Here is a 24128-nt window from a genome sequence, read left to right on the forward strand (position 1 = left end):
CTCTGGGATTACAATATCATGATTTCAAGAATGCCCGTGTGGTGCAAGCCATAGACGGCCGTCCCCTCAAGACGGGCCCCGTAAGTCAGTGGTCGGAACCCACCAGGATGTGGATAAGGGAACATATGGAAGAGATTTCCTTCTTTGTTACCGAGGTTCCCCATTTCCCTGTGATTTTGGGAATTCCATGGCTGACTCTCCACGACCCTAACATCTCCTGGTCCAACAGAGAACTGCAGTTTGCTTCACCGTACTGCCAAAACCATTGCCTCGTAGCCAAGGTATGCCATGCCACAGACACCGAGCCCATCATCACCTTGCCAAAGAAGTACTCCGAGTATTGGGATGTATTCAATGAGAAAGAAGCCGAAAAATTACCCCCACATAGACCTTATGACTGTGCCATTGACTTGGTGGAGGGGGCCCCGATCCCGCGAGGGCATCTCTACTCCCTGACTGAGCCAGAGCAAGAAGCTCTCAGGGAATTCCTAGAGACAAACCTTCGCAAGGGGTTCATCAGACCCTCTCAATCCCCAGCCGCCTCCCCAGTGATGTTTGTGAAGAAGAAGTCAGGGGAACTACGCTTGGTGGTGGACTACAGAGCATTGAACAATATCACCAAGCGGAACAGCTATCCCCTGCCTTTAATCTCGGATCTACTGGATCGGCTTCGAGGAGCCAAGGTTTACACCAAGCTGGATCTTCGGGGGGCTTACAACTTAGTTCGCATCAGGGAAGGGGACGAGTGGAAGACCGCCTTCCAGACCAAATTCGGATTATTTGAGTCCCGAGTTATGAATTTCGGTTTATGCGGAGCCCCCGCAACGTTCCAGCATTTTGTCAATGACATTTTTCAGGACTATCTAGACAGGTTCTTGATAATCTACCTGGACGATTTTTTGGTGTTTTCCAGATCACAATCAGAACATGAGAACCACGTCAAAATGGTGTTACAACGATTGCGGGATCATGGACTTTATGCCAAGCTGGAAAAATGCGCTTTTGATCTACAAGAGGTAGATTTCCTTGGTTACCGCATCTCGCCTCTAGGGCTTTCCATGGACCCAGCCAAAGTTTCAGCAGTATTGGAATGGCGGGCGCCAACTAACAAGAAAGAGGTGCAGCGTTTCTTGGGGTTCGCGAACTACTACCGCAAGTTCATTCCAGATTTTGCCCGCTGGTCCGACCCCATCACTAGCTGCATCCGTGGAAAGCAGCCTTTCCGTTGGACTGATCAAGCAGAGAAAGGGTTCCAGCAACTAAAGAAACTATTCACCTCCCAGCCAATTCTACAGCACCCAAATCCTGGAACCCCTTTTGTGGTGCAAGCGGACGCCTCTGATGTGGCAATTGGGGCTGTACTCTTACAACCGGTGGGAGATCACCTCCACCCCTGTGCCTTTTATTCTCGTCAACTAACCACACCAGAGAGGAATTACACCATTTGGGAAAAAGAACTACTGGCCATAAAGGCAGCCTTTGAAACTTGGAGACATTGGCTAGAAGGGGCCAAATTTCCCATTGAAGTCCACACTGATCATCGTAATCTAGAACATCTAAGAACTGCCCGCAAACTAAATCAGAGGCAGCAACGTTGGGCTTTATTCTTTGAACGTTTCAACTTCCAGATCCATTATGTGACCCCAGCCCAAACCAAGCAAGCAGACGCCCTGTCACGTAAACCGGAATACGCTGCAGGACGCAAGGAGACCTTTGAATCCCAACTGCTACAACCTGAGAACTTTGCCACGCTCACGGTGGGGAACACCAAATCCATTCCCATTGGTTCAACTTCCCCTACTCCAGGACCCATCTGTGCTCAAGAAATCAGGGCTAGTCAGCAAGCAGATGCCTGGGCGCAGGACCAACTTCGCCAAGGTCTGCATTTCCCCTTTTCGCTTAAAGATGGGCTGCTCTGCTATAGAAATCATGTCTATATCCCACCCGGACCGGGCAGAGAAAAAGCGCTTCGTCTGTGTCATGACTGCAAACCAGCAGGACACTTCGGACTATTTAAAACTATGCATTTGATCCTAAGGGATTTTTGGTGGCCCAAGATCCGCAAGGATGTGGAAAAATATGTCAACACCTGCCCAGTATGCCAGCGCTCCAAGATACGAAGGGAGAAGCCCTCAGGGCTTTTACACCCCCTTCCTACCCCATCTCGCCCATGGGAAATAATTTCCGCGGATTTCATCACTGACCTACCACCTTCCTGTGGATTCACCACGATCTTAGTGGTGGTGGACCTATTCACCAAGTTAGCCCATTTCATTCCCTGCGAAGGCCTCCCCACGGCCAAGGAAACTGCGGATCTATTTCTTCAACATGTCTTCAGACTACATGGATTGCCCAAGAGTTTAGTCACAGACCGTGGATCTCAATTCACCTCTCGTTTTTGGAAGGCACTACAAAAACTATTGGGCATAGACTCTCGCTTATCTTCAGCTCATCATCCCCAAACAGATGGGCAAACGGAGCGCACCAATGCCACTTTGGAGCAGTATCTTCGCTGTTATGTAAACTATCAACAGGACAATTGGGCTTCTCTGTTACCACTGTCTGAGTTTGCCTACAACAATGGAGTTCAAGCTTCTACAAAAGAAACGCCGTTCTTTGCAAACTACGGCTTCCATCCACGTTTCTTTCCCCCTGTCATTGAAACTTCAGAGGTTCCCGCAGCAGAGGATTGGCTGCAGGAACTCACAGCGGTGCAACAACTTTTGCTCCAGCAACTGGACCAAGCCAAGGAGGACTATAAACGCCACGCTGACAAACATCGCCAGCCGGGCCCTGAAATCAAGGTAGGAGATCGGGTTTTCCTGTCCACTCGCTTTCTGCCCTCCCACCGCCCTTGCCGGAAGTTAGATGCCCGTTTCATTGGTCCCTATCCAGTGGTGGCGCAATTAAACCCCGTGACTTTCAAACTCCAACTTCCGCGTTCAATGCGCATTCACCCAGTGTTTCACCGTTCCCTGCTCCTTCCGGCGGATGGTGTGCGACCTGATACAGACCAACCGGCCCCCCCTCCTGTTTTGATGAATGGGGAGGAGGAGTTCGAGGTTGAGGACATTTTGGATTCTCGCTTTCACCGCCGCCGCCTACAATATCTCATTGACTGGGTGGGTTTTGGCCCTGAGGAACGCTCTTGGGAAGACGCCTCCACAGTCCATGCCCCTGATCTAACCCGTCGCTTTCATCAGACCTATCCCACCAAACCGCGACCTCGCGCCTCGGGGAGAGGACCCCAGTTTGGGAGGGGCCTTGAGGAGGGGGATAGTGTGATGACCCATGGGCCTTGTAGTCCTGCTCAGGACATTGTAATTCCTGATGAAGATGAAAACTTGGGTTTTTTACCTTCCCAGTCTGAACTGGATTCCTCTCAGCCAGATCTTTCCCAGGCAGATCTGGGAACCTTGCACCTGCAAGAAAGTTGTCTCCCAGAAGTATGTCAAACAAGCCCAGAGCCTACTTCTCCCGTATTCTTGCGCCGGGAGTTTTGTAAACAACAGAGAAGTTTGGATTCAGCTTCGCGCAGGAGTGCGAGGATTGCAGCTAAGAATGTGGCCAATTAAGACTGCTTCTCGTGAGAATCTTTGGGGAGTCTCACATCTGGTCTCAGAGTTAGCTTTCGGTTCTGATTCCCAGAGAACTGCTTCGGCGGGAAGCTAGACTCTATTTAGGTGTTTTACCCGCGTAGTAACTTCGCGGAGTCAATTCGTCAGCCTACGGAGCGAGTTGTGTCTGGACAGCGCGCTCCGGTTCAAGCCTCGCTCCTGCTCAAGCCTTGCCTTGCTATCCAGCCTTCGCCTTGCTTCCCAGCCTTTGTTTATCTACGGACTTTGCCTTGTTTCCCAGGATTAATCCTTGCCTTGTTCCACGGATTTATCAAGTTATTCCACGGACCTTGTTCTTGTTCTTAGTTACCTTGTTCCACGTTCAAGCCTTGTTTCAAGTATCAAGTTATTTCCTAGCCTCGCTCAAGTTTCATGGACTAAAGGACCTTGTCATCTCCCCTCACTTTGCTTGGCAAAGTGAGTGTTTCGGTTATTGGATTACAACTTTGGACCTTAATATTTCTTATTGGACATTGCTTTTTTGGACTAATTCTGACCTTTCCTGAAAGGTCTAATTCTGGACTATTTTCTACACTAGTTTTTATTAACTTTATATAATCCTACAATAAAGATATTAGATAGATTCTGGCCTCTGTGTATGGTTATTGGTGCTCTGCAGCCTGGGTCGTGACAAGATTTGACTTTGGTGGATTTGATTGTTCAGGGATTTTATTCAAAATAGTTTCTCTAGGACATGCACGGGCAAACTTGGGCCCTCCAGGTGTTTTGGACTCCAACTCCCACCATTCCTAACAGCCTCAGGCCCCTTCCTTTCCCCCCTCAGCCACTTAAGCTATAAGTATGTATTATGTATATATAGTATATTGTATATAATATACAATATAATATACAATGATATATAATCACATAAAGGTAAAGGTAAAGGTTTCCCCTGACGTTAAATCCAGTCGTGTCCGACTCTGGGGGTTGGTGCTCATCTCCATTTCTAAGCCTAAGAGCCGGCGTTGTCCACAGACACCTCCAAGGTCATGTGGCCGGCATGACTGAATGGAGCACCATTACCTTCCCACCGGAGCAGTACCTATTGATCTACTCACATTTGCATGTTTTCGAACTGCTATTTTGGCAGAGGCTGGAGCAACAGCGGGCGCTCACTCCGAATGTTTGCCATGTATATGTACATTGTGATCTGCCCTGAGTCCCCTTCGGGGTGAGAAAGAAGGGCGGAATATAAATAATAAATAATGTTAGGCTACATCGGTTGCATTTCTGCACATGCGGTAGTGCAACGAGTTAAACCGCTAGCTGCAGGAAATCTGCTGACTGGATGGTTGGCAGTTTGAAGCCACGAGTCGGGGTGAGCTCCCGCTGTCAGCCCTAGCTTCTGCCAACCTAGCAGTTCGGAAGCATGCAATGCGAGTAGATCAATTGGTACCGCCTTAGTGGGAAGATTAAAGGTCACCCCAAGCAGACATGCCGGCAACACGATTTGAGATGTCTATGGACAACAGGCTGCTCAGCATGGTAAAATGGAACAAGAGCACCTCCCCATGGCCAGAGTTGATTTTGGAAATATAAATAATGCCTTTTTTATTATTGGTGGTGCTGAAATGAGTGTGCATCTTACAATGGATGGCGTCTTAGACTTGATGGAATATGGTACATGTCTATATGCCTGTCTTATGTGTCTCTATATCCGATTGTTCTTTCTATTGTGTATCTAATAGATGTTGTTGCCGTCTTCCTTCTCTGCATTTAGCTTCAGGGAGAGCGAAAAAGGGGGCTTTGCTCAACATTTAATGTGATGACTGATGCCTTTGATCTACTATTCTGTGATTCAAAGTGTTTCATTGCTGTGTCATTGATAGACCAAGGTCAATTGCTTTTTAGTTTATTTTTATTAGAGTTCAAATACATTGAGATACAATAATAAATAAAGACGAGAGCGAGAGAAAGAAAGACTTTGAAGAAAAGGTGTTTTTTCCTGTATTTTTTGTACATAAACATTCAGTGTGTAATATAAAATACGTAATATATACAATAGAATGTTTTGCCAGTGGCGGTCGATTTCATCAGGTGTGATTTGGTTGATAAAGAGACAATGTGGTGCAATATCCGATGAATTCAGCATTCATTTCCTTACCTTAGCTAAGTCACACTCTCTCAGCTTCAATAGAAGACAATGGACAACTTCTTGCAGAGAAAACCCCATGGATGGCTTTTTTTTTTTGGTCATAAGTAGGAGCTGAACTGAAGGCACATGACAACAATATGATGGTTAAATGTGTACCGTCATTTTTTTCATTGCTGTTCAATAAGCAGCACTTGCTTTATCGGACTTTCTAGAGAGAATGGTAAAAGAAAGGTGTTCAAAATATACAGGGCTATAAGTAGTGGGGTATCTTCTTGGAATTTATTTAATCCTAAAACAACTTAAAATGAAATTAAATAGTCATCAGACAACATAAATTCTGGGATCAGAAAACACACTTGTGGTTAAGTGCAATGCCGTGATATATCTCTTTAGCTCTACAAACTGTTCACTGCACAATCTCGAACACCAGAACACGAGGAAGAAGTTAGCCTCCGATTGCTTCTCTGGTTTCAAACTTTAGAAACAACAAAGCTATGCCCTGGTTTGGAAAGTCCACCATCTAGTGACTGAAAGTGGAATTGCATGCTTAAATATACACCTTTAAAAATTAAACGTTTAAAAACCAACCAATTAACTATCCAAAGCTATAGTCCAGGCATGGGCAAACTTCGGCCCTCCAGGTGTTTTGGACTTTAACTCCCACCATTCTTACTTGATGTCAATATTTGCAAGGAAGCTCACACCAATAATTTAATATGTTTTAAAAATATTTTATTGATGCTTTATTTATACATATATAGTGAAATCTAAAAGGGAAGTTGGGTTTCGGCCTAGGATGATTTAATTTAATATATTTTTAAAGCAAAGAAAAAAAACCTAAATGAAATATGACCAAATAAAGTATCAATATAACAGCTGAACAACTTCTGGAGGCCAATATGACTCCCACTCTGCCATTCTTCATGGTTACCTAACCTTGTGGCCAGTCTTAGCTCAGTGGGCTAACCACTAGCTGTAGAAAATCCTGCCAATTGAAAGGTTGGCAGTTCAAGCACGGGTCGGGGTAAGCACCCATAGTCAGCCCCAGCTCCTTACCCACCTAGCAGATCTAAGGTAGAAATGTGAGTAGATAAATAGGTACCGCTTTAGAAAGTGGGGAGGTTATAAAAGGTGCCCATAAGGCAATTTGATCTGGAGGATGTCTAAGGATGATAAAGCTCCTCTGCATGGAAAATGAAGAGACAGCACCCTCCTGTGGCTGGAGTCAAGCACAGTCTCAAGATGCCGGAAATGGAAAGATGGGAGGAAAAAGCCTTTACCTCTGTCTATGTAATGTCTATGTTAACTATATAACAGCATTGAATGTTTGCCATATATGTGTTCTGTAATCCGCCCTGAGTCCCCTCAGGAATCTAGAGCGAAACATAAATAAAGTTTATTATCATCATCATCATCATCATCATCATCATCATCATCATCATCATATTATCATTATAATATTATTATATTATTATTATAAAGATATATTATTATTATTATTATTATTATTATTATTATTATTATTATTATTATTATTATTATTATTGGCCTCCGGTGATGCAGCCGAGCTGCTGAACTTGCTGACCTAAAGGTTGGCAGTTTGAATCTGAGGAGCAGCATGAGTGCCCACTGTTAGCTTTAGCTTCTGCCAACCTAGCAGATTGAAACATACAAATGTGAGTAGATCAATAGGTACCGATCCGGCGGGAAGGTAACGACGCTTCATGCAGTCATGCCAGTGGCCACATGACCTTGGAGGTGTCTATGGACAACGCCAGTTCTTCAGCTTAGAAATGGAGATGACATGCCCATCTGTATTTTATAAGTGTTTTTATGAATGTCTGATGTAATTTAATAACTTTTTAATTGATTCACAATGTATTGTACAATTTTATATATGTGTTTTATTGTAAGCCGCCCTATTGGGTGAGAAGGGCGGGATATAAATATTGTAATAAAACAAAGATGAGCACCAACTCCCAGAGTTGGATACGAGTAGACTTAATGTCAGGGGAGAACCTTTACTTTTATTGTTGTTGTTGCTATAATAATAATAATAATAATAATAATAATAATAATAATAATAATAATAACAACCTTCCCTGTGCAAAATAGGGATCAGTACAAAGGAAAAGGGAAGATTTAAAATGTGTATGATGTGCATTAGGTGGGATCTTGCTGGTGCTTCTTTTTTTCATGGTTGCCAAAAATATGCATCTGTCTGAGCCGCCTAATGCCATCCTTCTTCAACTACAGCAACGTCCAAGTTTTTACATCAGTGGCGTTAGGTAAAGGTAAAGATACCTAACAGGGGCGTTAAACCAATAGTATTCCAGCTTTTGCTATCCTGGATAAATGCATTTTTTGGGTCTTCCCTCAGTAAATGATTGTATAAATGAAGTTCTACAAGCCAAAACATCACTGTAGGCTGTTACGAATGGTGAGAGTTGGAGTCCAAAATTGTCCTTTCCTCAGCTATAGTAAAAATATATATATTAAAATCTTGTGCAGTAATTTGTGTTGCGACAGCAAGAGGAGCATTAATAATGCATTAATAATTCCTGCATTTGCGAAAAAAAAGCTACCACAAGAAGCATTTTTTTGCAGGCTCTGAGAAAAAGACCCTGAAGCTCAAAGCGTCCAGAAGAAGAAGAAGAAGAGGCTGGAGGGGGTTGCGAATGCAAACCAGGCTTCTTCTCCTCCTCTGGATCCAAGCTGTCCGATTTAATCTCCGTCTCTTTCTCCTTCCCTCCCCCTCCGCGAATTTAATTCTGGCCACCTGAGCCTCAGATCCGGCAACGAGGACGAAAGGGAACCAAGGAAGGCCTCCATTTGCTTACTGAAAGACACCCACCTTAGCCCATCCTTGGAGATATATGCAGAAGGCTGAAAAAACTATGTATTACACATAGTCCCAAATCCCAATAACAATCGAATCAAATATTTATCTACACATTGATTCTCCACAAAGCAAGCACTCCTAATTGGGAGCATACAACAGTATCTTAAGTTAATTTAGAATATATATTTTTTTCTTTAAGGGGTGATGAATGACTTTTGGCTTGACTTTATTTATGAATTGACATTTCAGTGATTTAGATTGCTTTTGGAAATGATGGTGCAATTGCTCTTTCTACTCTCTTTTTATTTTACTGCTTTTCTCTCTTTCTCCGTGTCTTCATTTGCTGTCTCTCTGAAATACTGAAGTGTGGATTGAAGCAGAAATAATAATAATAGGAATAATAATACAGTAATAATAATAATAATAATAATAATAATGAAATTCCGAAGTGTAGATTGAAAATGAAATAATAATAATAATAATCTACTCTTTTTTTTTTTTTACTGCTTTTCTCTCTTTCTCCGTGTCTTCATTTGCTGTCTCTCTGAAATACTGAAGTGTGGATTGAAGCAGAAATAATAATAATAGGAATAATAATACAGTAATAATAAAAATAATAATAATGAAATACCAAAGTGTAGATTGAAACTGAAATAATAATAATAATAATAATAGGAAGACAATAATAATAATAATAATAGGAAGACAATAATAATAATAATAATAATAATAATAATAATAATAATATACTAAAGTGTAGATTTGAAGCAGAAATAATAATAATAAAATAAAATAATAATAATACGAATAATAATATAAAATAATAATAATGAAATACTGAAGTATAGATTGAAGCAATAATAATAATAAAATAAATAATGCAAATAATATAATAATAATAATAATAATAATAATGAAATACTGAAGTATAGATTGAAGCAATAATAATAATAATAATAATAATAATAATAATAATAGGAAGAGCTGAACCACTAAGCTGCAGAAAATCCTGCTAATTAAAAGGTCGTCAGTTCAAGCCCAGATTGGTATGAGCACCCGCCGTTAGCCCCAGCTCCCTGCCCACCTAGCAGATAAAAAACAGAAATGTGAGTAGATAAATAGGTACTGCTTTAAGCGGGGAGGTAATAAAAGGTGCCCATAAGGACATGCTGGCTATTCAATGTGTTCAATGAAATACTGAAATGTAGATTGAAACAGAAATAATAATAGGAAAATAATAATAATAATAATAATAATAATAATGAAATACTGAAGTATAGATTGAAGCCGAAATAATAATATAATAATAGTAATACTACTACTAATAATGAAATACTGAAGTGTAGATTGAAGCAGAAATAATATCATAATAATAATAAATGAAATACTGAAGTATAGATTGAAGCCGAAATAATAATATAATAATAGTAATACTACTAATAATAATGAAATACTGAAGTGTAGATTGAAGCAGAAATAATAATAATGGAATACTGAAGTGTAGATTGAAGCAGAAATAATAATAATAGTAATAATAATAATAATAATAATAATAATAATAATAATAGGATGAAGAAGGTTGATGAAGAGGAGATGAAGATGTAATAAAGAAAGTAAACTAGAAGAGAAGTGAAAAGAGGAAGTCACTTTTATTGCAATAAAACGAACATTTACATCATTTATCTGCATGCAAAGCAGATATCAACATACAGACTTCTAGATATATTTTAGAATGATGCATACACTGAAAGGCATGTCAATGGATATATGAACAGGCTCATTGGCCTAACTGAGTTTTGCCCCAGTAAACACTTGCACTCGGATCCCATCTACTGCATTTAACAGAGCTATTCCTGCAATGAAGCCTGCATTCAGAGGATTGCAATGTTGCTTTTCCTCTGACAAGGTCACCTTCACAGCATCCGATTCCTCCCTCTCTTTAGGACGACTCTATTGGGACGGGAAAAGGGTTGTGGTGGGGAAAGGAGAAAAACCTGCAAATCCAAAAATCCACGAAGCGCAGGTTTATCGTCCTTTTAATCGTCGCTTTTCTCCGGATTAGCCAACCTTTTCATTTCCCGCCTGCAGGTTTTGCAGAAACGGTTGGGTTTTCGTTCTGAGAGAGGACAGGCAACTGGCTGTTATCTAACAGCTAGCTGAGCTGGAGGACCAACGGTTGGGAATTAAATCCTGAAATCAATGCTTCTTAAACATTGGTCCTCTAGATGTGTTGGACATCCAGCTCCCAAAGGCCCAAAACGGCATTGCTGACAACCAGGAGATTTGAGAGATGAAGCACGAGACACTTGGAGGGCCAAAAGTTGAGATTCACTGCGTTAAAACAGATCCCACCTATTGCTTCTATAAGCAAGGAGGCTATATCTAGAGCTGATGGAACTGCAATGCCCGGGCTGTGGCGCAGGCGGGAGAGCAAGCCAGCTGCAATTAACTGCAATGAATCACTCTGACCAGGAGGTCATGAGTTCGAGGCCCGCTTGGAGCCTATGCTTGTCTTGTCTTTGTTCTATGTTAAAAGGCATTGAATGTTTGCCTATATGTGTAATGTGATCCACCCTGAGTCCCCTTTGGGGTGAGAAGGGCGGAATATAAATGCTGTAAATAATAATAATAATAATAATAATAATAATAATAATAATAATAATAATAATAATAATAATAATAATAATAATGCCACAATGTAAACAAACCAATTATCTGTTCAGTCCCATCACCCATGTCCAGGCTTGGACAAACTTGGGCCCTCCAGATGTTTTGGACTTGAACTCCCGCAATTTGACTCCCTTGTAGGCCATATTTTATGACAAAATTGACAAAATTACGATCCGCCAACTGCAAAAAGCCACCCTGCTGGGATCTGCGCGCATCATCCGAAAATACATCACACAGTCCTAGACACTTGGGAAGTGTTCGACTTGTGATTTTCTGACACGAAATCCAGCATATCTATCTTGTTTGCTGTGTCATAATAAAATAATAATAATGCTGCCACAATTTAAACAAAACAATTATCTGTTCAGTCCCATCACCCATGTCCAGGCTTGGACAAACTTGGGCCCTCCAGATGTTTTGGACTTGAACTCCCGCAATTTGACTCCCTTGTAGGCCATATTTTATGTGGCCCACGAGGCATATACACTGACCACCTATAGTGTCTCTATTTGATATTCTGACTGATATGTGTTAAACTCAAGGCCTGCGGGCCAAATGTGGCCCATTGCATCATTTTATGTGGCCCGTGAGGCATAGACACATTGGCCATGGTAAACATCTGTAGTGTCTCAGTTTTATAAGTCTAACAGGCCCGGGCTGTGGCGCAGGCTGAGACCAAGACAGCTGAAACCAGCTGCAATGAATCACTCTGACCAGGAGGTCATGAGTTCGAGGCCCGCTCGGAGCCTATGTTTGTCTTATCTTTGTTCTATGTTAAAAGGCATTGAATGTTTGCCTATATGTGTAATGTGATCCACCCTGAGTCCCCTTCGGGGTGAGAAGGGAGGAATATAAATGCTGTAAATAAATAAATGTGTCAAATATAAGCCTGCAGGCCAAATGTGACCTGTGATGTCATTTTATGTGGCTCGTGAGTCATAGACATACTGGACATGGGAAAACATCTATACTGTCTCCATTTGATAGTCAAACTGATACATGTCAAACTCAAGGCCTGCGGGCCGAATGTGGCCATCACGTCATTTTATGTGGCCCACGAGGCATAGACACACAGACCATGAGTGTCTCCATTTGATATTTAAACTGATATGTGTCAATCTCAAGGCCTGCAGGGTGAATATGGTCCATCGCGTCATTATATATGGCCCGCAAAGCATAGACACATGGATGACAGGAAAACAGAATTTGAATGGTTGCACTTGCATTTTGTTTTGTGTTGGTTGTTATTTTTAGAACATGATGAATTGATGAGGATGGTGTAGGATTTTTGTGCCTCAGGTTATTTAATATTATTACGGTCATACAAATAGTCCTTTGAAGGCAACCAAAAGGCCAATGTGGCCCTCGTTGAGAATAAACAACTCTAAGCTACCAGATAACACTTACTGATACAGTTGTTGTGACCTGAAAAACCTCTAAAGTGAACCTCTAAAGTGTTGTTTTCTTGGCCAGATTACTTCAAAAAGGGTTGCTTTTGTCTCCTTCTGAGGCTGAGAGCGTTTGACTCATCTAAGGTCACTCAAGTATGTTTCCAAGGCCAAGTGGGGATCCAAATCCTAGTCTCCAGAGTCGTGGTCCAACATTGACTTTTCCTGATAATAATTCTGATTTCTGAGAAATATTAGGTCCGGTTTGTGATGTTACAAAGAAAGAGATGGCAAAAACTAGGCAACTGTTCCTTGCTTGAGAAAACCTTCTGAAATCCATGGGGTCACCATGAGTGGGCAGGTGACTTGAAGGCATCAATGCAAAGAATGCATAGTTTGCCTTTGGAAAAATACAAACACATAAAATGACAGTATTGGAAAGCTTTCTAGTCAAAGGCCGACTTGGGCTAGAATATACATTTACATCTCATCCCTCGATAATTAGGCTCTTCTACTCCCAATGGCATTGTTTGGAAGCAATGGCATCACTCCTTTTTAGTTGGCTCTTAAGTAACGGATGCAATCCACCCCAAGACGGTCCTTTGCGTTTCATGTATGTGGGAGACCTTTACAATTGATTATGGATGATAATAGCCTTAGTAGAATTAATAATAATAATAATAATGCCAAAGGGATTCTAATGATAATTTTCCTTGTAATGGGCCCGATCTACCCCAAGATGGTCCTTTGAGTTTCATGTGTGCAAGAGACCTTTACAATCGGTTGTAGATGATAATAACCTTAGTAGAATTAATAATAATAATAATAATAATAATAATAATAATAATAATGTCAAAGGGATTCTAATGATAATTTTCCTTGTAATGGGCCCGATCTACCCCAAGATGGTCCTTTGAGTTTCATGTGTGCAGGAGACCTTTATAATCAGTTGAAGATAATAATAACCTTAGTAGAATTAATAATAATAATAATAATAATAATAATAATAATAATAATAATAATAATGTCAAAGGGATTCTAATGATAATTTTCCTTGTAATGGGCCCGATCTACCCCAAGATGGTCCTTTGAGTTTCATGTGTGCAGGAGACCTTTATAATCAGTTGAAGATAATAATAACCTTAGTAGAATTAATAATAATAATAATAATAATAATAATAATAATAATAATAATAATAATGTCAAAGGGATTCTAATGATAATTTTCCTTGTAATGGGCCCAATCTACCCCAAGATGGCCTTAGCATCCATTGTGTGAAGGACATCTTTACAATCAGTTGTGGAAGGTAATAACTTTAGTAGCATTAATAATAAGAATAACAATAATAATAATGTCAAGGGGATATCTAATCTCCAAGTTCTGATGATAATTTTCCTTGTAATAGGCCCAATCCACATCAAGATGATCTTTCGAAATCCATGTGTGCGGGAGATCTTTACAATCAGTTGAGGAAGACAATAGCCTTAATAATAATAATAATAATAATAATAATAATAATAATAATAATAATAATAATAATGTCAAAGAGATTTCTAATCTCCCAATTCTGATGATATAATTTCACTGGAATGGGCCCAATCCAATCCAAGATGGTTCTTTGCATCCCATGCGTGCAGGAGATCTTTACAATCAATTGAGGAAGTTAAAAGTTTTAGAATAGTAGAATAGTCACCATCATCATCATCTTGTCAAGGGGATTTCTAATCTCCCAATTCTGATGATATAATGTCCTGCCGATGGACTCAACCCAACCCAAGATGGTCCTTCATATTCCATGTGTGTGGGAGATCTGTACAATCGGCTGAGGAAGATATGACCCTTAGTAGAATAAATAGTCACTATCATCAACACCATCATATTGTCAAAGGGATTTCTAATCTCTCAATTGTAATGATATAATTTCCTTGTGATGGGCCCAATCCACCCCAAGATGGTCCTTCGCATCCCATATGTGTGGGAGATAATAATAATAATAATTTGGTAGATGGTATCACTAGAAGAATGAATGAATGATGATGATGATGATGATGACGACAAGGGGAATTTCTAATTTCCCAATTCTGATGATATAATGTCCTGGTAATGGATTCAACCCAACCCAAGATGGTCCTTCGCATTCCATGTGTGCGGGAGATCTGTACAATCAGCTGAGGAAGATAAAAGCCTTAGTAGAATAGTCATCATCATCATCATCATCATCATCATCATCATCATCATCTTGTCAAAGGGATTTCTAATCTCCCAATTCTGATGATATAATGTCCTGGTGATGGACTCAACCCAACCCAAGACACTCCTTTGCATTCCATGTGTGTGAGAGATCTGTACAATCGGCTGAGGAAGATAAGAGCCTTAGTAGAATAGTCATCATCATCATCATCATCATCATCATCATCATCATATTGTCAAAGGGATTTCTAATCTCCCAGTTGTGATTATATAATTTCCTTGTGATGGGCCCAATCCACCCCAAGATGGTCCTTCACATCCCATGTGTTTGGGAGATCTTTACAACCCTTTTGGGTAGATGGTAACACTAGAAGTAGAAATGATAATAATTATAATAACGATAATGTCAAGGGGATTTCTAATTTCCCAATTCTGATGATATAATGTCTTGGTCATGGACTCAACTCAACTCAAGATGGTCCTTCACATCCCATGTGTGTGGGAGATCTTTACAACCCTTTTTGGTAGGTGGTATCACTAGAAGTAGGAATAATAATAATGATGATGATGATGATGTCAAGGGGATTTCTAATTTCCCAATTCTGATGATATAATGTTCTAGTGATGGATTCAACCCAACCCAAGATGGTCCTTCACATTCCTTGTTTGCGGGAGATCTGTACAATCAGCTGAGGAAGGTAAGAGCCTTAGTAGAATAGTCATTATCATCATAATCATCATCATCATCATCATCATCATCATCATCATATTGTCAAGGGGATTTCTAATCTCCCAATTCTGATGATAATTTTCCTTGTGATGGGCCCAATCCAACCCAAGATGGTCCTTCACATCCCATGTCGGTGGGAGATCTTTATAACCCTTTTGGGTAGATGGTATCACTAGAAGTAGGAATAATAATAATAATAATAATAATAATAATAATAATAATAATAACGATAATGTCAAGGGGATTTCTAATTTCCCAACTCTGATGATATAATGTCCTGGCGATGGACTCAACCCAACCCAAGATGGTCCTTCACATTCCATGTGTGTGGAAGATCTGTACAATCGGATGAGAAATATAAGAGCCTTAGTAGAATAGTCATCATCATCATCATATTGTCAAAGGGATTTCTAATCTCCCAATTCTGATGATAATTTTCCTTGTGATGGGCCCAATCCAACCCAAGATGGTCCTTCTCATCCCATGTGTGTGGGAGATCTTTACAACCCTTTTGGGTAGATGGTATAACTAGTAGAAATAATAATAATAATAATAATAATAATAATAATAATAATAATAATAATAATAATGTCAAGGGGATTTCTAATTTCCCAATTCTGATGATATAATGTCCTGGCGATGGACTCAACTCAACACAAAACGGTCCTTCACATCCCATGTGTGTGGGAGATCTTTACAACCCTTTTGGGTAGATGGTATCACTAGAAGTAGAAATGATGATGATGATGATGATGATGATGATAATAATAATAATAATGACAAGGGGGATTTCTAATTTCCCAATTCTGATGATATAATGTCCAGGTCATGGACTCAACCCAACTCAAGATGGTCCTTCACATCCCATGTGTGGGGAGATCTTTACAACCCTTTTTGGTAGATGGTATCACTAGAAGTAGGAATGATGATAATAATAATAGTAATGTCAAGGGGGATTTCTAAGCTCCCAGCTCTGACCATTCAGTTTCGGTCCCTCCTTCCCCTGGAAGGGATCCAAGGAGAGCCATGCCTTGAATGTCATGGACGGGGCCTTCAAAGTCAAGGTGAGCTTGGGGCTCCTTCCTCCTTTTCCCGGCTTTGTCTGGTCCATCCTTCCTTTCTTGCTCGTTGTCCCTGGGCAATTGTCTCCTTTGCGGAGAGCAGAACGTGGGCCTCCCTCCCTCCCTCCCCTCCTTCTCCCCCTTCTCCCCCTATAAATGATTTGGTTTATTATATCCCCCGCTTGCTCGGCTGCCTTCTCTCCCTGTAAAGGGGGTTGTATAATGAATCGAACCATGGGAGGGGGGTCAGTCCTGGAGAGTAATTGGTCCCCATTATGGAAATGCTGGGGCAGCTGTTGGGAGGTGAGGGGTGTGTGTGGGGAAGAGGGGGGCAGGATCCCTATTACCATACAAAGGGAACCAATGCAGAGCCCCTGCCCCCAAAGAGACCCACGTCCAGCTTTGATTCACACTCGGGACTGAGGCTGTCCCTTGCCCTTTGGATCTGAATTATAACATTTCCCAATTTCCTTTCTTTTAGAGTAGGGAGGAGATGGACACCCTCTCTTCCTCCCCATTGTGATCCTACTGCGGATTATGATTATTTGGAAATTTCTATCTGCCCATTGGAAACTATACTCTCCCAGTCGCAGCTACGGCAAATTCTCCCCAAAATATGAGCCACCGAAAAATTGCGGATGTGCAAGAAACATTGAAGGGGATCCATTTGCTAGAAAAAGCACAATGAACAAGTCGAGATATATCTATATCTATATCTATCTGTCTCTCTATCTATCTATCTATCTATATGTGTGTGTGTGTGTATGTGTGTGTGTGTATATATATATATACACACACACACACACACACACACACACATACATACACATACACATATGAATGGCAGAGGTGATAATCTTATATGCTGTTTATATCCTCTTCAAATCTTTACAAATAAGAATTTGCAAACATAAGACATATATATGTAAGGGTTTAGGTCGAAAATGACTAATCTAGACCATAAAGCCTGCCATGCATGTTTAAGTATGTGCATGCGTGTAGATAGAGAATAAATACAAATATATACGAATCATTGTGTATGTATTTATTTATCTATATGTGTGTATCTATTGCTATACAACTAACTAGACCATAAAGCCTGCCATGCATGTTTAAGTATGTGCATGCGTGTAGATAGAGAATAAATACAAATATATACAAATCATTCTGTATGTATTTATTTATCTATATGTGTGTATCTATTGCTATACAACTAACTAGACCATAAAGCCTGCCATGCATGTTTAAGTATGTGCATGCGTGTAGATAGAGAATAAATACAAATATATACGAATCATTCTGTATGTATTTATTTATATGTATCTGTCGCTGTATATATAGTGTGTGTGTTTGTGTGTCTATCGCTCTAAATACAAATATATACGAATCATTCTGTGTGTATTTATCTATGTGTGTGTATCTATCGATATATATATATATATATATATATATATATATATATATATATATAGTGTGTGTGTGTGTGTGTATGTGTGTAGATAGAGAATAAATACAAATATATACAAATCATTCTGTGTGTATTTATCTATGTGTGTGTATCTATCGCTATATATATATTGTATGTGTGTCTATCGCTCTAAATGCAAATATATACGAATCATTCTGTATGTATTTATTTATATGTATCTATCGCTATATATATAGTGTGTGTATGTGTGTCTATCGCTCTAAATGCAAATATATACAAATCATTCTGTATGTATTTATTTATGTGTATCTATCACTATATATAGCGTGTGTATGTGTGTCTATCGTTCTAAATACAAATATATATGAATCATTCTGTATTTATTTATGTCTATCTATCACTGTATATATAGTGTGTGTTTGTGTGTCTATCGCTCTAAATGCAAATATATACGAATCATGTATGTATTTATTTATATGTATCTATCGCTATATAGATACATATAGCGTGTGTGTGTGTATGTGTGTCTATCGCTCTAAATGCAAATATATACGAATCATTCTGTGTGTATTTATATATATGTGTGTGTTTATCGCTATATATAGTGCGTGTGTGTATATGTGTCTATCGCTCTAAATACAAATATATACAAATCATTCTGTATGTATTTATGTGCATCTATCGCTATATATAGTGTGTGTATTTATTTATGTGTACCTATCACTGTATATATAGTGTGAGTTTGTGTGTCTATTGCTCTAAATACAAATATATATGAATCATTCTGTATGGATTTATTTATATGTATCTATCGCTATATATATATATATATGTGTGTGTGTGTGTGTGTGTGTTTGTGTGTCTATCGCTCTAAATGCAAATATATACAAATCATTCTGTGTGTATTTATCTATCATTATATATATATAGTGTGTGTATGTGTGTTTGTCTCTCTATATAGGTAAGGATTGTGCTAACCTATAATGGTGTCTGTGCATTACAGCCCATGACATACATCATGTAATGCTTCTAGATGGCCACTCGATGAGGATGTATAATTTGCATTCGAACTCTATACATTCTGCCATTTGTATCTCAATCATCATCCCGATCGCTAAAATGGAAGGAAATATTATTACTGCCTCTCTCTTACACACACACACACACATTACAATAAAACATGGGCACCAGCCTGTCCTTGCACATTCCCACTGATTCCAGTTAGAATGATTTAAATCCATTCTGAAACCAACCCTTCAGATCCCTGGACCTCAACCTGGCTGGGACCTAGATTTAATTTTAATCGCTCTTTACATAACACCCCTCAATTTAATATACTTTGCAATTTGCTATCTATAAATTATATATAATCCATCTAGATAGAAAGAAGGTCCATCATTGTGTATCCATCTCCTTGCCTGTCTCCATGGAATACGAATACAAGCACTTTGTTTTCCTCGTGTTATCTCTCTATCTGTTCTCGGCTGCAGTTTGTTGCCTTTTTTTGCTCCTTTTAAGTAATATAATATTCACTGAGCACTTGCACTTTTGGACTGCTGTTGTATCCGCACTTGCCTGCTAGTAAGTCCCCTTGAATTCAATGGGGGTTATTTCTGGATACATATATATATATATATATATATATATATACACACACACACACACACACACACACACATACACATACACACACACACACACACACACACACATATATATATAGGGTTGCAATGTTCTTGCAAAATAATTGGGGATTAATTTCTGGATACATATATATATATATATAGGGTTGCAATGTTCTTGCAAAATAATGGGGGATTAATTTCTGGATACACACATATATATAGGGTTGCAATGTTCTTGCAAAATAATTGGGGATTAATTTCTGGATACATACATACATATATATATCTATAGGGTTGCAATGTTCTTGCAAAATAATTGGGGATTAATTTCTGGATACACATATATATATAGGGTTGCAATGTTCTTGCAAAATAATTGGGGATTAATTTCTGGATACATATATAAATAGGGTGGCAATATTCTTGCAAAATAATTGGGGATTAATTTCTGGATACACACATATATATAGGGTTGCAATGTTCTTGCAAATAATTTCTGAATACACACATATATATAGGGTTGCAATGTTCTTGCAAAATAATTGGGGATTAATTTCTGGATACATATATATATATAGGGTTGCAATGTTCTTGCAAAATAATTGGGGATTAATTTCTGGATACATATATATATATAGGGTTGCAATGTTCTTGCAAAATAATTGGGGATTAATTTCTGGATACATATATATATATAGGGTTGCACTGTTCTTGCAAAATAATTGGGGATTATGCAGTAGTGGTGCAGGGGAAAAAAAAAGAGGTTGCATCATTTTCAGGCTGAACACCAGCCTGGGAGGGTAAAGCTGTCACTCAGGGTTGGATTGTCTTTCCTGAAGCCCAAGGTGACGCCGAGAAACAAATATGAAAGGCGTCCTATTGCAACCTCTCCCTTCTAGATGCATGTAAAAGAGAGATTTAGAAAACAACATTGCAAGCACAGTAGGCAGTAAGCAAGCACGCTTGGAGATGCTGCAAAGAGCTGCAAAACAAGACATTATCACCATGCCCTTCTCCCGCAATGGCACACAATATTTCCAGGTTAATTGTCATCACAGGACAGGAGGGCCTCGGAGGCAGGTTGTGGGGTGGACACAATGATTGTCGGCGATTTTTAATTCCAAATGTTTTTCCAGTAAGGAAACCTGCGCCAGCGGTGCCCCTCTGGTGTGCCATCAAAGGGAGAGATACAGAGACTTCCTTTCAAGGAGGGCTTAAATCAACCTGTGCCGGTTGTGCCATCCAAGCACACGCATAGACATACAAGACATACAACCCGCCCGCCCCATTTTTGTCCTTTCCATGAGTCTCCTTCCTTTGCTCCTGGGTTGAAGCTCTTCCAGCCTCGTTCTTAGCATTCACCGCGTGCCTTAATTGTATGGACATTTAAATCAAGGTCCGCTGTGAACACGCAGAGAGGGGCCTTTGCCAGGTCCTAGGGGGTCCCGGTCCCGATCTTCCGCGCCCTTCATTGCCCAATGGGTGGGTCTGGGGAGGGCATCCTTCCAGGCCTTTTGCCCACCACCTTCTCATCTCCAAACAATGGCAAGGTGGGGGCTGAAGATAGGAAGAGAGAGAGAGGGAGGGAGAGAGAAAGAAAGAAAGAAAGGAAGGCGATGCTTGCTGCAATGGGGTTGTCTTTGTTCTGGAGTCCTTTGCTGCAGTGGGCGGTGGGGCCTTGCCTCTCTCTCTTTCTCTTTCTCTCTCTCTCTTCCAACCACCCCTCCCTTCCAGATCTGCTGCAGGAGGAGAAAAAGGGGGTGCTGCTGGTGGTGACCCTCCAAATTGGTGCCATTTCCCTTACCTCCCCCTTCCTCTCTGTCTCCGCTTCGGCTGTGCTTTGCTGCTGCTACTGCTGCGGCGTTATCCCTGCAGAGTGGTCCTGATGCTGCAGAGGAGGATGCCGCTCGCTCCGGGATGCAGGAGCCGCCAAAGGATGCTCTGGGCTGGTCCAAGGAGAGCCAGGCCAGGAGGAAAGAAAGGGAAGAAGGGGAGGAAAGAGAGGATGGGACATGCAGGAGCTCCGCCGGCCACCCTCGCCCTGCCGGCCACCCTCTGCCTGCCGCAGCCTGTCCTTTCGAGGTCCGAAAATAAAAGGAGAGGCGAAAGAGGGGGTTAAGGGAACCCCCAAGGGTGTTTGTGTGGATGATGTGGGGCAGGTGGGCCATGACGGAGGAGGAGGGTGGAGGGAGGGAAGGAAGGAGGGGGCATCTGGCCGGCTCCCTTTGTCAAGCCTTGCTGGAGCCTCCGCGCTAATGACCTAGATAGCTCATGCAAAATGCAGCAGGAGCAGCAGCAGCAGCAAGGGGAGGAGAAACACAGAGACTAAGAGAGAGAGAGAGAAGGGAGGAAGCAAGGAAAACACTACCCCCCTTTCTTTCCTTTCCTCCTCCTCCTGCCCCACCCCAGCCTTCCCCTATGGCTAAGGTTTTGCCCCAAAGGTCACCCCGGATTAGCTTGGGCTTTGGGGAGGATGGGGTGACCTCTTCCCTTTTCCAAATGGGAAGCAACTCTAAGTTGCAGAGACCCTGCAACACACCCCCAGACACACCTCTGTTCTGGCTTATATAGGGAATCAGGCAGAGGAAGCATACCCTATCCGCCACAAAAATCAGCAGCCTCCATCATCCCCTGCAATGCATCTGGCTCTGGCGCACAGGCTCCTCTGTCTCCGGAGGCGCGCACACGGCACCGAGAACGCGCTTCCTCTGTGTCACACACACACTCCTATGTGTGAGCAGAGCAGAACACTTCCGAGGGCCGCCTGTCCCGTGACCTTCAAGGTCGAAGGCCTTTCCTCCCTTCTTCCTTGATTCTCCTCCAAATGCACCTCTTTCTCCTCCAAATGCACCTCTTTCTCCTCCAAATGCACCTCTTTCTCCTCCAAATGCACCTCTTTCTCCTCCAAATGCACCTCTTTCTCCTCCAAATGCACCTCTTTCTCCTCCAAATGCGCCTCTTTCTCCTCCAAATGCACCTCTTTCTCCTCCAAATGCACCTCTTTCTCCTCCAAATGCGCCTCTTTCTCCTCCAAATGCCCCTCTTTCTGCTCCAAATGCACCTCTTTCTCCTCCAAATGCACCTCTTTCTCCCCCAAATGCACCTCTTTCTCCCCCAAATGCACCTTTTTCTCCCCCAAATGCACCTCTTTCTCCTCCAAATGCACCTCTTTCTCCTCCAAATGCACCACTTTCTACTCCAAATGCACCACTTTCTCCTCCAAATGCACCACTTACTCCTCCAAATGCACCTCTTTCTCCTCCAAATGCACCACTTACTCCTCCAAATACACCTCTTTCTCCTCCAAATGTACCTCTTTCTCCTCCCAAAGCCGCAGCCTTGCACACATCCAAGTAAACAAACCCCATAGTATCTCCCCTAGCATGTAATGGTGTCTGTGCATTATATCCAATGACATACACCATGTCATAGTTCTAGAGGGCCACCCTATGAGAAGGTATAATTCGCTTTCCAGCTGCATCCGAATACTATAGATTCTGCCATTTATATCACAGTCATCATCACTGTCTCTAAAGTCATCTCTAAAATGGAAGGAAATGTTACCACTGATTACTATATGAAAGGAATTGTATCTTCATGTGCCTCCCTTTTACACACACACATACACACACACACACACACACTATAATAAAACACGAGCACCAACATGTCCTTGAATACTATAAATTCTGCCATTTATATCACAGTCATCATCTCTGTCTCTAAAGTCATCTCTAAAATGGAAATGTTACCACTGATTGCAATATGAAAGGAATTGCATCCTCTTGTGTTTCTCTTTCTCTCTCACACACACACTATAATAAAACATGGGCACCAACCTGTCCTTGCAAATTCCCACTGATTCCAGTTAGAATGATTTAAAGTCATCCTGAAACAAATTGTTCAAATCACTGGACCTTACTTCAGCTGGGTCCTAGCCTTAATTTTAATCGCTCTTTATATATACTTTATAGTAAAGGTAAAGGTTTCCCCTGACGTTGAGTCCAGTCGTGTCTGACTCTAGGGGTTGGCGCTCATCTCCATTTCTAAGCCAAAGAACATTACATTATATATAACCCTTACAACCTCTGCCCGGAAAACATACAACAACCCTGTGATCCCGGCCATGAAAGCCTTCGACAACACATATAATCCATCTGTCCACCATTCTAGATAGAAGGAAGGTCCACCATTGTCTATCCATCGCCTTGCCTGTCCAAACCTCACAACCTTGAGATGCAAAGCACCCAAAACCCCACTGTATGACGGACAAAACCAACACAAAACACAGTCTGCCAAAAATTTACATTGCTAGAAAAACTCATCATATATCCCCATCACCAAATGCCCACCACCATGTTATTCGCAACACCCAGACACACCCATGGCATCTGTTCCCCCAAAAAACTTGAGATCTGTTTTGTCGAAGGCTTTTATGGCTGGGATCACAAGGTTGTTGTATGTTTTCCAGGCTGTATGG

General features: G+C 41.1%; 1 protein-coding gene and 1 non-coding gene across 3 annotated transcripts in view; both read right to left on the reverse strand.

Annotated features, from left to right (window-relative positions):
* Positions 1–21827, reverse strand: part of kif13b (kinesin family member 13B) — a 304005-nt gene extending 282178 nt beyond the window's left edge. For both annotated transcript variants that reach the window (XM_062968806.1, XM_062968805.1), the window contains exon 1: positions 21453–21827. In XM_062968806.1, coding sequence (XP_062824876.1) covers positions 21453–21816 — 364 coding nt within the window. In that variant the 5' untranslated portion in view covers positions 21817–21827. The remainder of the gene's footprint in view (positions 1–21452) is intronic.
* On the reverse strand, positions 20980–21080 carry mir124b (microRNA mir-124b). Its single transcript, NR_129834.1, has one exon. It is a non-coding gene; the product is annotated as a microRNA mir-124b (primary transcript).
* Positions 21828–24128: the final 2301 nt, after the last annotated feature.

The sequence above is a fragment of the Anolis carolinensis genome, chromosome 1 (genome assembly GCF_035594765.1).
Source record: "Anolis carolinensis isolate JA03-04 chromosome 1, rAnoCar3.1.pri, whole genome shotgun sequence".
NCBI lineage: Eukaryota > Metazoa > Chordata > Lepidosauria > Squamata > Dactyloidae > Anolis > Anolis carolinensis.